This window comes from Centroberyx affinis, unplaced genomic scaffold (assembly GCF_046629955.1).
Source record: "Centroberyx affinis isolate AG114_WGS23_722 - 3 ecotype Tasmania unplaced genomic scaffold, CSIRO-AGI_Caff_v1 ptg001780l_1, whole genome shotgun sequence".
In the NCBI taxonomy this organism is placed as follows: Eukaryota; Metazoa; Chordata; class Actinopteri; order Beryciformes; family Berycidae; genus Centroberyx; species Centroberyx affinis.
In genome coordinates this window covers 389,635-407,387 of record NW_027280173.1, presented here as the reverse complement: position 1 = coordinate 407,387, position 17,753 = coordinate 389,635, and the positions used below count along the sequence as shown (strand labels likewise).

The following is a 17,753-nucleotide window of genomic DNA, read 5'->3' as shown; positions in this document are numbered from 1 at the left end:
CCCCCCCCCCCGTGTCAGAGTTAAAGAATGTCCTAATTACAGCCATTTTAAAGGAGCGGGTGACGTCTTTTGATGTAATATTACCGTCCGACCCAATTAGCTCGGCTCTTGTCAGCTTCGCTCAGCGGTGACGGCTACTAGCCCCGAACGTTCGGCCCGAGCCGCTCACCGTCGGCTCCTTCAAAATTCACCAAGCCCCGCCCCTTTCTGAGGAACTACCCCCCCCCCCCCCCCCGCTCCCCCCCTTCTAATCCTCCCAGTGTCTTTCTCTCTCTACCGCTTTAAAAATCCCTTAAAAGAACCTCACGTTTTCATTCATTTACACGAAATTCACCCCCTTAAATCAGGCAAAAATCCCCTTAAAATGAATTAAGGGAGTAATTAATGGAGGAGATCCCATCGAAAACCTCCTTAAACACCACCTCAATGTTTGACTCCTTACTTTCTAATTTAATAAAAAAAATTCAGGGAGAGAGGAACTTTTCCATTCATTTCCACTTAATAACCCTTTAAAACAGTGGTTCTCAACGTGGGGTCCGGGGACCACCAGGGGTCCTTGAGGGGGTCCCAGGGGGTCCCCAGCAACTTGATGAATTGTTAAATTTCAGCATTATTTAATTTACAAGCAGTTAACACAATTAGAGAATGTGGAAGAAAAGACTGTTTTGATCATAGTTTCACTGTTATCTCTCTACCTACAATGCGAATTGTCATGGAATTCTGGACAAAATCATATCTGACAATAAAAATATTCTCAGGTATGGGTCTGAGAGACAAAATCTCATCAAATGGGGCTGTGGCCCTAATGTGGACTAAATTAGGGGTCCATTGTTTGAAAAAGGTTGAGAATCACTGCTTTAAACCATGCACAAAAGGCATGAAAAAATCCCTTAATTACTAGTGCCTCTGTGAATCAACCCATGAATAAATCCCTTATGATACTAACCTTACTTTTTTAAAGCTATGTTATTTTTTATGGATAATTATTGTTTATGTACTGGAGAAATTAAGGACATTTCAGGGATAAAATGAAGGGGTTTGGTTTCGTGGTGCATGTAAATGATAAAAAAAAAAAAACAGAAAGAAGAAAAGAAAAGAAGAAAACATTACAAATTGTATCTCAGCTTAAAAAAAACAAAAAATGAAGGCGATGCACAAAGTTGCAACTGGTTTGGACAACAGAGACGAAATGACCAATAAACTCACAACGGTTTTCGAACACCTCATTCACAACTGACTACTCTTTTTCCCTTACTTCACTGGTTCTCAACGTGGGGTCCGGGGACCACCAGGGGTCCTTGAGGGGGTTCCAAGGGGTCCCCAGCAAATTGATGAATTGTGAAACTTCACGATTATTTAATTGACAAGAAGTGAACACAATTAGAGAATGTAGAAGAATGACTATTTTGGTCATAGCGTCACTGCTATCTCTCTACCTACAATACAGATAGTCATGGAGTTCTGAACAAATTCTCAGATTTGGGTCCGAGAGACAAAATGGCCCTAATGTGGACTGAATTTGGGGTCCTTGATATGAAAAAGGGTCGAGAATTACTGCCTTACTTTACTATAGGAGACGTCACGCCCCCTTGTGGACAACAGCTCCACCTCCGGACTGGAGTGGAGAAAAATCCAAACCTTTGCATTGTCTTCAATCCGTCTTGACTCCGCTATTCTCTATCAGAGTCTATCTATTAGTACTGTCAGCAGGCAGTTTGTATACAGTTGTACTGACAGCAGGCAGGCTGTATACAGTAGTGCTGAAACACACACAGGTTTTCTAATGAATCAAGGCTGCCATCTAGTGGTCAAGGAGAGTTGTCACTACAGTTGGTTGGTTGTAATTCGAATTTCAGAGAAGCATTACAGTTTTTCACAATTGTTTACACACTAAAACTGGAACTTGGGACACAATCACAAACAGAAATCACTGAAACTCATGTAACCAATGCCTAAACCAAGTCTGCAATCCTACAAGCACATTTTCTGCTTTTTACTCAGTTTGCAATTCTCAGTCACACTTTTTGCAAAACACTACACACAGTAATGTGTAGTTTTGTCTCATTCTCTATAGGCACAACATTCAAAAACTAAAATCACATGTGTTCATTTGGAAGCACTGCCATCCCAAATGCTTAACTTCATTTACCAATTGGCCACATTCCACTCATCACACATATAAACACTAATATCTGAATTGTTCACTCAGAAATCAGAGCTTTAGCTCTATAAAAAAGGCCACAGGTGAGCTCTCTTGCTTTTGAGAACAATGGAAACCTATGTCGCAGTGAGAGCTAGAGGAAGAGGAGTGACAGTAAGAGGAGGAAGAGGAGGACGAGGACAAAGAAGAGCAAGGAGAACAGTTATCTCAGATGAGATCCGGGTCACCATGTGGTCCACATGGGTTGAGCCTGAGGGAGGCTGGGCAGAGAGTCCAGACCAACCTGAGCTTCACTGCTGCTTCCATCATCCAGACATTCAGAAATAGGATTACAGTATACTATAAAGCAGTGATTCTCAGTCTTTTTCATATCAAGGACCCCTAATTTAGTCCACATTAGGGCCACAGACCCCCATTTGAGGAGATTTTGTCTCTCAGAGCCAAATATGAGAATATTTTCAATGTTAGATATGATTTTGTCCAGAATTCCATGACTATCTATATTGTAGGTAAAGAGATAACAGTGAAATTATGATCAAAACAGCCATTCTTCTATATTCTCTTGAGTTAACTTCTTGTAAATGAAATAATGGTGAAGTTTAACAATTCATCAGTTTGCTGGGGACCCCCTGGAACCCCCTCAAGGACCCCTGGTGGTCCCCGGACCCCACGTTGAGAACCACTGGTGTAGAGAGTAGGCTACATGCCCGTTACGCCTCTCTACACCATGCTACTGTTCTTTACTGTATACTGTAGTATACTATAGTCCTACATATCACTAGGCCTGTGCTACTCAGTGATGGTTGGCCAATGTTACAGTAATGTGCCATTTCATATCGAAAATTTGAAATATTCTTGGACCATAACCAATCACATCATGTTTTTAGATCTTCTGCAGAACTGAACATGGCTTGTGATGTAAATGAGGTGTCCGTTTTTTTTTTGTTTTTTTTTTACGGAAAACCTTTTTTTTCTGTTTGTCTCCTAATGAATTGTGTTTTGTATATAGAGCACTTCACATATCCAACACATATTCAAGTGTTGAAATAAAATATTTGTGATTGAAATAAAGTATTTGGGCATTACAATATTTGTGAACACATACATTACTGTAACAGCCTTTTCCAACCGGCTGCTGTGTATAAGTCTACCTCTGAACATGCAAAAGGCATAAGCCTATGAAATATTCATAATAGTGTTTTCCGTTGAGCACATCAGTGTTTAGTCGGTTGTTAGAAACATGCATTCATTTGATGGTTGTGTGTGTCATTTTATTGCAAAATAACATTTTGAAAAGAGATAAAATGGTGTTTTTCATTTTGCCAGTGATTTGTGGAGTTTTGCATTTTGTGTTAGTGGTTTTGTGTTTAGAGTTTTGAGAAAATGAGACCTAGTTTCAGAAAATGTGTGTAAGCAATTGTGAAAAACTGTAATATATAAAATTATCCTATTTACATATAACTTAGACATCAGTTTGAGACTACTGACTTTGATGTGTTCCATGAATTTACCTCCTATAGATTAATGTCCGCCTAATAATGTGATTTATATATATTATTTTTACATAAATTGGTAGGTAAAGTGAGTTAGGTGGCTTACAAGTTTACATTTATTTGTACAATGTAATGAAACATATATAGCCTATATATAAACAAGTGCAACAAATTGTGCAGGTAAGATAAAAAATAAATAAAAAATGAATGAAATCTCACATAAAACAAACAAAATGCAAGTAAAACATTTCAAAAATAAGTGACAATGAAATAAATACTTTATAAAGGCAAGAGAATAAAGAAAGTACAGTTGTGTGTGCATGTGTGTGTGCGTGTGTGTGTGTGTGCCTGTGCATGTGTGTATGTGTCAGAAGGAGTCAAGTGGAAGCAACAACCAGCGTTCAACAAAACTTCTCGTTCAAAACAAGATGTAAGACAAAAATGTTCCCCAGTTTTGAGTTGAATAGCAGACTCATTTGCCAAATAATGTTCTTACTGTGTATGTGTATGTATGTGCTGTATATCTGTGAGTGTGTAACAGCCAGCATCTACTGCGAGAGTGAGGAGAGAAAGAAAGAGAGAGAGAAAGAAAGTCGGACAACATGGACAGTTCAAGCAGTTTGGTTCATCATTCATAACTTGTCTATATTTGAAGTTTTTGAGTGATGTAGACTGATTTGCAATGTTACTGTAATAGGTCCACAGTCAGAATCCTCTATAGCTAATATCACAATGAGCAGTTTGACATCTGGGAAGGTGGGAATGATTCATGTCTTGTATTGTAGGTCAGATAGTACGGAAGAGGATTAGGGCCACATGTGAAAAATGTATTTGAGTTCAGAGTTTAAAGTCAGAATTTTGAGAATAAAGTCAAATTCTGACTTTAATCTCAGAATTCTGACTTTAAAGGAATAGTTCACCCAAAACTAAAAATTCTGTCATCATCTCCTCCCCCTCATGCCAGTTGAAACACAGGTGAAGTTTGTCCATATAACACACAGGGAGGTTGCCAGCACAACTCCATAGCAGCCTTCTCCAAACAACTGAAGTCAGTGGGGACCACTCAGAACACAAATACATTTTTCACATGTGGCCCTAATCCTCTTCCGTACAGTCAAACTGTAATAGAGTGTTAACAAACTGATGAACCAAGCTACTGATTTTGCTGATGACACCAAGAGAATGAGTTATTTTATTTCAAACTAGGTGAACATGGTTCTTCCAATTCACGATTTCATCAATCAGGACTCCGAGGAATCTTGTTGATGAGTAATTTGATTATTTCAAACTGAAAGACAAGCATTAGAGCAGTGATTCTCAACCTTTTTCATATCAAGGACCCTTAAGTTAGTACACATTAGGGCCATGGACCCCCATTTGTCTCTTGGACCCAAATCTGAGAATATTTTTTATTGTTGGATATGATTTTGTCCAGAATTCTATGACTATCTGTATTGTAGGTAGAGAGATAACAGTGAAACTATGATCCAGTCATTCTACTACATTCTGTAACTGTGTTAACTTCTTGTAAATGATATAATGGTGAAGTTTTACAATTCATCAATTTGCTGGGGACCCCCTGGAACCTCCTCAAGGACCCCTGGTGGTCCCCGGACCCCACGTTGAGAACCACTGCATTAGAGGATTCAAATCAAATTTGATTGAAGACCAATTAGTTTCTATATAAAGTTATATTTCCACATATTTCTATGTTTCTATGTATTTAACCTATATATTTATTTTTATTTCAATTTATTTACATTTTTCCTTATTTCTATATGCTTCTACATATTTCTATGATTTCTACATACTTCTCTAGTTTTGTATATTTTCCTTAATGTTTATAAAACTAAAACTTGATAAAATCCGAGAGGTATTAATTATATTAGGTGTAAAATCCTACATTTAAAGTACTCAGTAGCCCATTTTGTTGTTTTTTTGTTTTGGGTTTTTTTCCCCAATTCCACGTGAGCGCTCTTACGTAAGTTCATATTTGACCAATCCGCTCCCGTGCTCTGGAACCGGAAGTTGTTAGGCATTTTCCTCAGAGCGACAGACTTGTTTAGCTTTTCGTCCATAAAACAGAGCCCACACTGCGCAGTTTGGATCAAAGTGTGTGTTCATTTGCTGAATTTGCGAGATGAAACACAACTCTAACGTCCCGGCTTTCCTCACCAAGCTCTGGACGCTGGTCGAGGATGCAGATACCAATGAATTTATCTGCTGGAGTCAGGTAACGTTAAACTGTACTCCGTGCGCGTGCCAGTTAAGCTAACGCAAAGCAACCACTACCGTTAGCTGGCGAGGTTCGCCTTAAGTTAGCATGAGTAGCATCTTGCCACGCCACACAGCGATAAAAACAACAAGTAGATATCACCAGCCCACTCTATCAGCTATGTATGCTAGCCCCACCTGCTAGGTGCAACGCAACTGACAAGCATTAGCTGGAGTTAAACAACAGTTAGCTAGCTAGCCATTTTCTTTCATTGTTTACCTGTTTGCTAGCTAGCAGGTAATCCTCATTAGATGCCACATTACTTCTTGTGGCCTTTCAGCGAAGATAACTGTAAATGTGAAAATGCGTAAAAAAACGAGGTTATATCAATAATTGTAAATGATGGCGAGACAACAAACGAAGCTGTTACTGATACCGTGGTGTAAATTTCACCTCCTCTATTCTTCCTGGTAGTAAACACAGGGGAAGATAGGCTACACCACCGCCTTTGTAACGGTGCTCTTTGTGTGCATTTCAACAGTCACAACTCTCTTGTCTTTTCCATAAAACAGGAGCAAATGATTTTCAGCAAAATTTGTATTAGATAAAAAAATTATGGGCGCGTGTTTGCAATTTGTCCCCCAAGTCTGCAAGGTAGTTAGCACAGTGGTGTGGGGTCCGGGGACCACCAGGGGGTCCTTGAGGGGGTTACAGGGGGTCCCCAGCAAATTGATGAATTGTTAAACTTCAGTATTATTTCATTTACAAGAAGTTAACACAATTAGAGAATGCAGAAGAATGACTGGATCATAGTTTCACTGCTATCTCTCTATCTACAATACAGATAGCCTTAAAAATTCAGGACAAAATCATATCTAACAGTAAGAATATTCTCAGATTTGGTGTCCGAGAGACAAAATCTCATCAAATTGGGGGGTCCGTGGCTCTATTGTGGACTAAATTAGGGGTCCGTGATATTAACAAGTTTGAGTTAGCAGACTAGCACATTACAGTTTGTCATGTTGATGATTTCTCCAGGAGGGCAACAGCTTCCTCGTGCTGGACGAGCAGCGCTTCGCCAAGGAGATCCTCCCCAAGTTCTTCAAGCACAACAACATGGCAAGCTTCATCAGGCAGCTCAATATGTGTATGTCCATCTGTTTGTCTCTGTACCTCTCTGAGTGACCACCTGCTGGTTTTAGTCTAGGCTTTTTTTTTGCAGTTGCTGTGTTGGAATGCCCCCATGCTGTCTGGTGACTAGCGGGGGGGGGGGGGGGGTGACGTTTGATTTTTTGCATCTGTTGGGTCCGTCTGTAGTCACACACTCGCTTAAGGGCTCCCAGCTGGGTGGTGACGTACCATCAGGGTGGATTATTTCCTCCTGCCCCGCTCTGAATCAGTAGTGGAAGCTAGCCAACAACCGAAATAGAAAGCCACAATTTGCTCTGTTCAGTGGCCAAATGTATCAAAGTCTATGTACATTTCCTTATCTCTTGTTAAGATGCATTTTGTCCCAAGATCTCATAACAAAACTATGTTGATATTTACAACTGGTGTTGCCGTTTTATTGTAGTGCACCACATGTAAAATTAGACATGAATTTAACTGTACTAGGCTAAATTAAACTACATATCATTGATTCTTAGAATGCGTAAAGTTGTAGGCTATCGTATGGAAGCCCATTCCCGCCATTCAATAGAATAAAAAACGAATCAGTTGTGACTTTATATTTCAGAATTCTGACTTCTTATCTCAGAATTCTGACTTTTTAATCACAGTTCTGACTTTTTATCTCACAATTCTGACTTTTTATCTCACAATTCTGACTTTATATCTCAGAATTCTGACTTTATTTCTTCCACTTCTAACTTTATATATCACAATTCTGACTTTATATCTCAGAATTCTGACTTTATTTCTTCCACTTCTGACTTTATATCTCAGAATTCTGACTTTATATCTCGGAATTCTGACTTTATTTCTTCCACTTCTGACTTTATATCTCAGAATTCTGACTTTATATCTCGGAATTCTGACTTTATTTCTTCCACTTCTGACTTTATTTCTCAGAATTCTGACTTTATATCTCGGAATTCCGACTTTGTTTTTCTCTCGCCGTCAGAATGCCGAGATATAAACTCAGAATCGTGAAAAAAAAAAGTTGGAATTCTGAGATATAAAGTCAGATTTCTGAGATATAAAGTCAGATTTCTGAGATATAAAGTCAGAATTCTGAGAAACAAAGTCTTTCAAGGCTCCCATACTATCTAGATGAACTATGCTAGGCTACATTTCTCTTCTCACTCATCTATCATGTTTAGGGGTTGGTTTGTTTCTGTGCACTCCATTACGGTAGCACACATTGTGTCCCTCCATCACATGACAAGGAGGGTATCATGTGCCCTTTAACGGCTGCACCCCGTGTGTGTGTGTGTGTGATTTTGCGTGTCTCTGTTGTAGCGTACATACATGTACGGAGGTGTGTGCGTGTCCTCTGCCGTTGTTTGATATATTCCCCTCTGTGCAGATGGATTTCGGAAGGTGATGCACATTGACACGGGCATTGTGAAGCAGGAGAGAGACGGACCAGTGGAGTTCCAGCACCCATACTTCAAACACGGAGAGGACGACTTGCTGGAGAACATCAAGAGGAAGGTCAGCATGTGGATTCACCTCTCAGTGATCCGGAGAGGTTTTTATTCTTTGTCTGATTTAATTTGATCTGATTTATTTGGTAATTTAAAATGTAGCCTAGCACAAGGCCACGGTTTCCCACAACGCCTGACAAGCATAGATAGCTGTCTTGACAAAACACACCCAACCACAGGGTCTAGTGACATCTGCTGGCCAAAAGTGATATTACACATAAAGGTCCCATATCGTGGAAAATGGGATTTCCCTTGCCTCTGTGATGATAAAGGAGTTGGATGTGCTGTCTAAACATGGTGAAAGTATCAAAACACACGGTCGCCAACTAAATCCACACAATCCATATTACAAAAGCGAGCCTCTAAACGAGCCGTTTGGACTTCCGTAACTTTGTGGCGTCACAAAGGTTCGCTCATTATCAATTTTGTAAGAAATAATAGACTAACAAAGTGTTTTTTTCAAAGCGGTTGAGCGGTTGTTATTGTTTATTTACAGGAGAGTTTTCCCTACCTGTAGCCGCCGGGCCGTGGTGTCTCACGTTTCACTCTTGAAACAGTTAGCCAATCGGAACAGAGGGGTCGTTAATATTAATGAGCCTTAAAGACACGGTGACAGAAACAGCCTGTTCTTGGTAAGGCTCAGAGAGATGCTGGAAAAAGAACATGTAAAAATGGATTGAGAGTGTTTTTGGTACATGACACCACACACACAGCTTTGAATGGACCTCAAGACATAAAACACTGGGAAGTGTAGAATATGGGACCTTTAAAGAGTAACTTAAAGCAATATTCCACTTAGTTTTAACATGGGGGTTATTCGGCACTTGACCACCATGAAAACCAGAATATAAACTACTCACCAAGATCGGATGCAGCTAGACGAGTTTGTAGCGTTTGGATTTTTACTTCCCATTCATTTGAGTGAGGCCACAAAAATAGCCTGAAAACTTATATTTAACACATTCGTGAACATATTCAACAACAGATCCCACTTTTAAGACAATAAAGCACTCTTGGGTCTTTCGTCAATTTGCTTTAAACTAAAATTAGTATTTAAAAATAAAAGTAGATCTGGTCTCTCAAACAGGAACCATCTCTCCTAAATAGTATCCCTCCGCTATGTTGTCTTCTATCAATAAAAATGCTATTTGGCAAAATTATATTCTAAAACATTGGACCAAAGTTCAATTGAAAATCACAGTAGTAGGATCTGTAGATCTGTCCGACCTTCCTCCTCTGTGCTGTGATTGGTTATCAACTTCGCAATGCAGGGGAGAAGCTTAAAGAAATGGAACACGACCAAATATGTACTTACACCTGCAATAAGCGATATCAGACCTTATAACAAATCCTGAAACTAATGTGTGCTATGTGGAGATTTCATTGAGACATAATGATATAAACTAATATCCACCCGCAGGCCAGCTGTGTTGTTGTTTTCACCTCTTTTCTAAAGCTTGTTGTCAAATTCTTGGCCAGAACGAAGCTCCTCCTGGTCCCTCTCGTAGCTTTTCAATATTTATTTTTAACTAGCTTCACGTCTTGATAATAGCTAATCCGCCGATCACGACCGCACTGTCCGTTTATGCTCCCAGCTGGCCAGTGGTACTGAGAATAGATTTTTTTTCTCCTTTTTGCCTCGCAGGTTTCCAATGCCCGGCCGGAGGAGGGCAAGATCAGACAGGAGGACCTGACCAAGATCCTGGCCAGTGTCCACAGCCTCCACGGCAAACAGGAGAGCATGGACGCCAGGCTGGCAACACTGAAAAGGTTGGCATCAAACCTCGTACAGTTTATCCCAGCAAACCCCAGGAATGCAGGGCAATTACAAACATGTATTGAAAACCTGGACCAAAAATTAAAAAAAAAAAAAAAACGGCTTACACATGTCCTGACATGCTCTGCACTACATGCTGTAGTTGCATGTAGAAAATAACAAAAATAAAACATAAGCCATTGACTATATTTCTATGTTGCTTAACATGTGCTCATTTGTCTGTTAGACAACAGGGTGTCCAGGAGTCCCTAAAAAAACTGTAAAGTAAATTATCTAAATTTAAGGCCTTCCAAAGTGTTAAAATGTCTATTAACTCTAACTCTCTAATTAACTCTATTAAAACCCAGGGTGACACTTTCTGTGAAGCATGTGTTTATAGGAACTAGGAAAGGCGGGACAAGAAAATGCAACCAATGATATTTACTGTAATTCTTGATGTAAAATATGTAAGAATATACAAATTTCTCCCAATTCTAAGATGATTTTGGAACCACAAGGGACGAGTTGAGGTTTTGGTCATACACAAGTTATTTAAAATATCACAAACCACGCAGAAAGCTGCAAAATTGCACGGAACGGGCCTTTAACACGCCACCCTGGTTTATCTACTCAAAGGGGAGCTGGGAGTTAATTAGAAGCAGCAGTGGAAATGGACACTTTTCCACCTTAATGTGCTTTTTTGCTTCATTTTCCAGAGAGAATGAAGCACTATGGAGAGAGATCTCAGATTTACGACAGAAACACGCACACCAACAACAACTCATCAAGAAGGTACTTTAGCACCATGCTGGGGGGATCACTTCATATATCGGGCTATATGACAGTGTATTGTTTTTTCCTTACAGTATAAGGAAATACTGTAAAACTGCATATGACGTTGAATGTAATACTCTTTACGTTTTTTTCCCAGCTGATACATTTCATCGTCACACTGGTACAGAACAACCGCATTCTGAATTTGAAACGCAAAAGGTGAGATCACAAAGTATGTCACATCCTGCCAGCTAGGATAATAATCATAATCAGCTGATAGGCATTCTCAGTAGGTATGAGGTAAAAAAAAAAATATATGAGGCAATTTGACAGCTCACACATATTCATTTCTGATGTTGTGTTATGAATGTCATAGCCTATTTGGTTTAACAGTTTCATGTGTTGGGCAGAATGAAAACCTGCTTAATCCAGCACACTAACATGTAATAACTGTGTTTGGATAAAAACTATGATTTATTTCCACTTGTTACTGTTTATGCTTGCTGTTCATTTTTGCATGTGCTGTTAGCAGAAATCCGGATAAAATGCAAAATTTTAATCGGCAATCAGATTGGCGATCAGCTGATTACGCTGTTATTAAATAAAAAAAATTACACCTATATTTATATGCAAATAATATAAACTATGAAATCCAGGCTATGAGTATAGAATGTATTGTCAATATTATTCTGTCCCTTTTTTTTTGGCCAGGCCGCTCATGAACAGCAATGGAAAAAAGCCCAAATTCATTCATCAAATCTATGATGACAAAGCGTGCGTGGAGCAGGTCAGTGCATACCAATAATATACCACAAATATTTCTTGAGATATGCATATGGCCGTCTTCTTTCCCACCAGAACAGCTTGTGTCGTAAGAGCCGGAGCATATTGTACTTTTTATACACGCCTACATTGGCGTTTGTTTCCGAATATACGCATATTCCGGGATACCTGTTGTGCTCCGGTCCAGAGTTTGACTTGTCGTGTCCTCCCCAGTCGTCTGTCAACAGTCTAAACGGCGTGAAGAGTTCCGAGCTGTTGGACGACGTCATCATCTGCGACGTGACGGACGAGGACGCCGAGGCCATGGCCGAGATCACCGAGGGCTCGTCCAGGGCCCTCGACCAAAGGTTTGGCCACAGTTTCTACATGAAAGTAAATGGGGAGCAGCTGCGAGGTGACTGGCTAGTGGCCGCTTTGGGAAAACACGTTGCCACAGTTCATCTTTTTAGAGGAGAGCATTCGTAGTAGGCTTGGTCGATATCCAAAATTTGATATCGCGATACTGTCCCACCCAAATATCGCGATATACGATATTAGCGCATGTTTTTTTGGGGGGGTATTTTATTTTATTTCTCTCCAAATTATGCCAAATTAACTTGAAACTATAATTGGCAATGTATACAGGGTTCCTACGCAGGTCTGGAAAAGTATTAAAAGTGAATTTGATCATTTCCAGGTCTTGAATAGTTTGGGAATTTGAAAAAAATGTCTGGAAAAGTATGGAAAATGTTGCGGTTCAGGTCCGATACACACATAATTCTAGCTTTTATGTTGTTGTAGACCCACTTTGAGTCCACAGTTTTTGTTGATGTGAAGAATAATGTTCAGATAGAGGGATGCTCTTATTACCCAGCCGCTGTCAGCATGCATTATATCAAATACCCACCAAAATCAAATCCGGTCAAGAACATAGGGTCTGGGAAAAATATGGAATTTTAAAACGGAAACCGTGTAGGAACCCTGCCAATCATCTCACATATTCTGATATTTGTCGCTGTGAAGAACAATCTTCATCTATACAGTGATATGACCTAGTTAGCAGGGGCAAGATGTCTATCTGCGTAAATCATACTGAACACCAGACAAAATCTTCAAAACAAATCAAGGTCTGGAAAAAGTATGGAATTTTTTAATTGAAAATGTGTAGGAACCCTGTGTATAAATGTTCTATATTCAGTAAAAAATATATCTATAGAAGAAAATGCCATGCTCTTTTGCATTTCCCCCCCCCTCCTCCCCAGTGATGTAGAGATCGTGGAAGTGGAGTTGGACGGCTGCGCAGTCCTACCGGCCGAAACGGAGGTCAGCACCACCTCCGCCGACGACGCGAAACCGGCGTACCCGGGCCTGTCCGCAGAACCGGAGGAGGGCCAGAGGAGCGCCTGTTTAGACGGCGGCGTGGCGACCAGCAGCGCCCTGCAGCTCAACAAGCCCTCGGGCCTCAGCCTGGAGGACCCGGTGAAGATGATGGACTCCATACTGAACGAGAGCGGAGCCATATCGCAGAACATCAACCTGCTGGGGAAGTAAGTCCCACGGTCCCATCGTTTTAATGCAGTGATTCTCAATTTTTTTTCATATCAAGGACGCTTAATTTAGTCCACATTAGAGCCACGGACCCCCATTTGATGAGATTCTGTCTCTCGGGCCACAATCTGAGAATATTTTTATTGTCAGATATGATTTTGTCCAGAATTCCATGACTGTCTGTATTGTAGGCAGAGAGATAACAGAAACTATGATCAAAACAGTCATTCTTCTACATTATATAATTGTGTTAACTTCTTGTAAATGAAATAATGGTGAAGTTTAACAATTCATCAATTTGCTGGGGACCCCCTCAAGGACCCCTGGTGGTCCCCGGACCCCACGTTGAGAACCACTGGTTTAATGAATGGTGGTGGACGGTTAAAAGCAACAGGATGAGACGGGAGGAAAAACTGTCAGTTATTTTGAAAACCGTCATCAAAGTAGGCTTGGGCCATATCCAAAATGTAATACTGTCCCGCCAAAATATAGCAATATACCATATTATTATTTTTACTTTATTATTTTTTTTTTTACCTTTTTCTGATTTTTTCTTTTTCCAAATTGCATCAAATTTCTAGGATCTTACTATTCAAACATTGGAGGAAACGATGGCCATTTGGTATAATTTGCTAATTACTGCTTATGGAAAAGGGAACCCACTTGAATTGAATCATATTCCGGAATATTGAAATATCGGCCCAAGCCTATATCGCAACAAATGGGCTTGTAAATGAACCGGGGGAGAATGGCGCCATCAGTCTTTTGAACATCCCATACCTTGCGTGTTTTATAAATGATTATTTTAGATACCAATTTCCATGTTTCTCTCCCCAAATTGCCAGAATTTATAGAGGGAAGATATTAGGAGAGCTTCAGGACTGCCAAAGACCACAAAATTACAAATATTATGAAATATTATGACCACTTGGCCTTGCTTTTTATCAGGGTGTCAGCTGTGATAAAAAATGTAGGCTGATACACCTTGATGTTTTTTGTATTATCTGAACCCCCTCCAATTATAGGCTTTTTTTTTTTTTTTTTTTAAACCTTCACTAAGTTGAAATCATTCCATTCATTAAACCCCGGGTGTAGGTAGTGGTTTTTACTGGAACCTGGTCTTTAATGTGTATGTCTCCCCAGGGTGGAGCTGATGGACTATCTGGACAGCATCGACTGTAGTCTGGAGGACTTCCAGGCCATGCTGTATGGGAAACAGTTCAGCATTGACCCTGACGCCCTAGAGGTAAAACAGCATTACTACACACTGAACTCCAATCAGTTAAATATTGGATGGATATTCAGTGGATATTTGTTTGCCCACCTTCAGTAACATGTAAAGCAAACAAGTGAAATCACACTGAATATCCAAGGGTGCAATTTTCCTTTTGATCTTAAGAGGCCCCGCATTATTTTTGCACTCTTTGGCTTTTAAACTTGAACGATCCCTGTGGGGAAATTGAGTCATTGCTGCAGCAAATAATGGGATATAGCAAAGAAAAATAGAATATAAATGAGGACACGCACAACTACGGAAGAGGATTAGGGCCACATGTGAAAAATGTATGTGTGTTCTGAGTTTAAAGTCCGAATTCAGAGAATAAAGTCAGATTTTAAACTCAGAATTCTGACTTTAATCTCAGAATTCTGACTTTAAACTCAGAATTCCGACTTTAATCTCAGAATTCTGATTTTAATCTCAGAATTCTGACTTTAATGTCAGAATCTCAGAATTCCGACTTTAATCTCAGAATTCCGACTTTAAACTCAGAATTCTGACTTTAATCTCAGAATTCCGACTTTAATCGCAGAATTCCGACTTTAAACTCAGAATTCCAACTTTAATCGCAGAATTCCGACTTTAAACTGAGAATTCTGACTTTAATCTTAGAATCCTGAGTCATTCCTCACCTTTTCACAGGGCATCAGTTCATGTTAATGGGGATTTCCATTTAAAGTGGATTTTTGTAGCCTAGGTCTAGATTCAATCCACTTCTTTGACATTTCTTTCTCTGTTTCTTAGGTTATAAGCTCGTGTTTTGGTCCTTTTGATCTAATGTTTGTCATTGGGTTTTGTTGAAGGAGAGCGTGGCATCCAGAGAAAACGCAGCCCAGCTAAACAGAGGCAGGACAGATGACGACAACACAGGTGAGTGGGGGTCTGCTCAGATACTCGCATACATGTCTGAACTTACCTGGAGAATATATAGAGAAGAATTATCTTAACCCCAAACCCAAATCTGTGTAAAGCCTGACGTCTAATGGTACAAAGCATACTACTATAAACACGAGAAGAGAGAATTCCCGCACACTGTCCTTTTACTTGCAATAAACTTGATTTAAAGGTTTCGGTCCTTAGACCTTCATCAGGTAAAACTGAGGAACAAAGAACATTCCAGACAGATATAGCCAACACAATCAGGGACCATGAGCTGTCAGGCAATCAGTCCCACAGTCTGTATGCATTTAGCCAATTAGAAGGCACAACCCACCATCAAAAATGGACATTCCACAATCTATGATGGACGGCAACTACATCAATTTATATACAAACATTGAATCATATAGTTAAAGTTAAAAACAAATAATCCAAAATCATCTCTTCCATAATGACAATAATAATAGGTTAATGGTAAATCTCAGGGTAACATTATCATAATTTCAATGTTTAGGCTACCCCATAAATATACCTCTAAATAGGCAGTAGGTTACCACAATACAACATTTACACAGCCATATTCAATCATATAATAGTAGAAATAGAAAATAGGAAAAAAAAAAAAAAAGAAAAAATATGAATATAGAAAAATACATTGAATCTCACAATTGAAATACATAAACATAGGGATGATGAAGACAATGTGCAAAAATCATCCAAACAGGGCTTCAATACCTGGGCAATAGAAGAAAATTCCTCTTTAGTGGATAAACCTATAAATCTAATAACAATCAAAGAGGAATCTGTCCTGGCTGATCCCATACAGAACTAATATTCACAGCATCACATTAAGTAGCAACTCATCATTAAGACCTTTGGGGGACAATGTCTGTAATGTGAAGATCCAAAAAGCTTCACATCTCTTCAGTAACAAGTTGTGCTCACCACCTCTAGGTGGCACCTTTACCTTTTCTCTACCATAAAAACATAAGGAAGAGATGTCATGCTTTTTATCATTAAAGTGCATAGCAACAGGATAATAAGTTTCTAAATATCAAAAAATGACACGCTAATGCAGAAGACAAATAAATAAACATCTAAGACAAAATTGCTATAAAAAATCTAGGGTGCCTAAGACTTTTGTACAGTACAGTAGTCTGGACTTGTTCCTTCTCGATTCCCTTTCAATCCGTTTTCCGTGTGTGTTCAGACAAGCAGTTGGTCCAGTACACCTCCTGCCCCCTGCTGGCCTTCCTGGACGGCTGCGCCGACGCCCACCTCCTCACCTCCCCGACCTCCGCCGAGCCCCCCTCGGAGCTGCTGGACGGCGGCCCCGAGCCCGAGCGGCCCCCCCGCAGCTCCCTCATCCGCCTGGAGCCGCTGACGGAGGCCGAGGCCAGCGCCGAGACGCTCTTCTACCTGTGCCAACTGGGCCCCGACGGGCCGGGGGCCGACTCCGCCCAGCTGGACGGGGTCTGAGAACCGGGTACTGGTTTAACAGCCTGATGATGATGCTGGTTTACTAGGCAGAACCCACAACATCCAGAATCCATCAAGATATCCTTCCCTCCAAGAGAGATTGTGTCCACTATTCTCCACCTCTCCACAACGTGCTCGCCAGCAGGCACGGATCCAGGATCAGCTCCGCAATATCTTCACCATCGACAAAGACGCGCATCAGGTTTCCTGGAGCGGCATCAGCTAGGAGGCGACTTCACTCGTGTTAATGGACTGCACCTTTTGTATATACTCATGAAAATCTATTTATTATGGTTTTTGTTTGTTATCTTTCGGTACATTTCTGCCCACACAGCTAAAAACTATTCATCAAAACAACATTCCTTTTTAGCCGTTGTTGTGTTCAAGGTCGGGCTCAGTTCCCTTTCAGTTCATAATTTGAGTTAAATAAAATTAAGATATTGGCTATGTAAAGGAACCTGGATGTTATGTGGGAACAGTCTTGAAAACTGGGACAAAAAAACACTTTTTTTGTCTTTTTTTTGGGTGACTAAAAACATGCTAACATGCAGCTATGGTCCTTTTTAAGATGGTGAAGGTGGCATTACATTTCAGTCCAGGAGAAGGTGTGTGTGTGTGTGTGTGTGTGTGTGTGTGTGTGTGTGTGTGTGTGTGTGTGTGTGTGTGTGTGTGTGTGTGTGTGTGTGTGTGTGTGTGTGTGTGTGTGTGTGTGTGTGTGTGTGTGTGTGTGTGTGTGTGTGTGTGTGTGTGTGTGTGTGT

The 17,753-nt window shown here is 40.2% G+C and overlaps 1 protein-coding gene across 1 annotated transcript; it reads left to right on the top strand.

The window, feature by feature from the left end:
* The first annotated feature begins 5,715 nt into the window (after positions 1-5,715).
* hsf2 (heat shock transcription factor 2) lies at positions 5,716-17,601 on the top strand. The gene is made up of 12 exons (XM_071529363.1): positions 5,716-5,887; positions 6,908-7,016; positions 8,397-8,524; positions 10,163-10,287; positions 10,990-11,065; positions 11,205-11,266; positions 11,759-11,834; positions 12,044-12,177; positions 13,072-13,356; positions 14,501-14,603; positions 15,440-15,506; positions 16,726-17,601. Exons 1-12 carry the CDS (start codon positions 5,795-5,797, stop codon positions 16,992-16,994), a joined length of 1,527 nt encoding a protein of 508 aa, XP_071385464.1. The 5' UTR covers positions 5,716-5,794; the 3' UTR covers positions 16,995-17,601.
* The last annotated feature ends 152 nt before the right edge of the window (positions 17,602-17,753 follow it).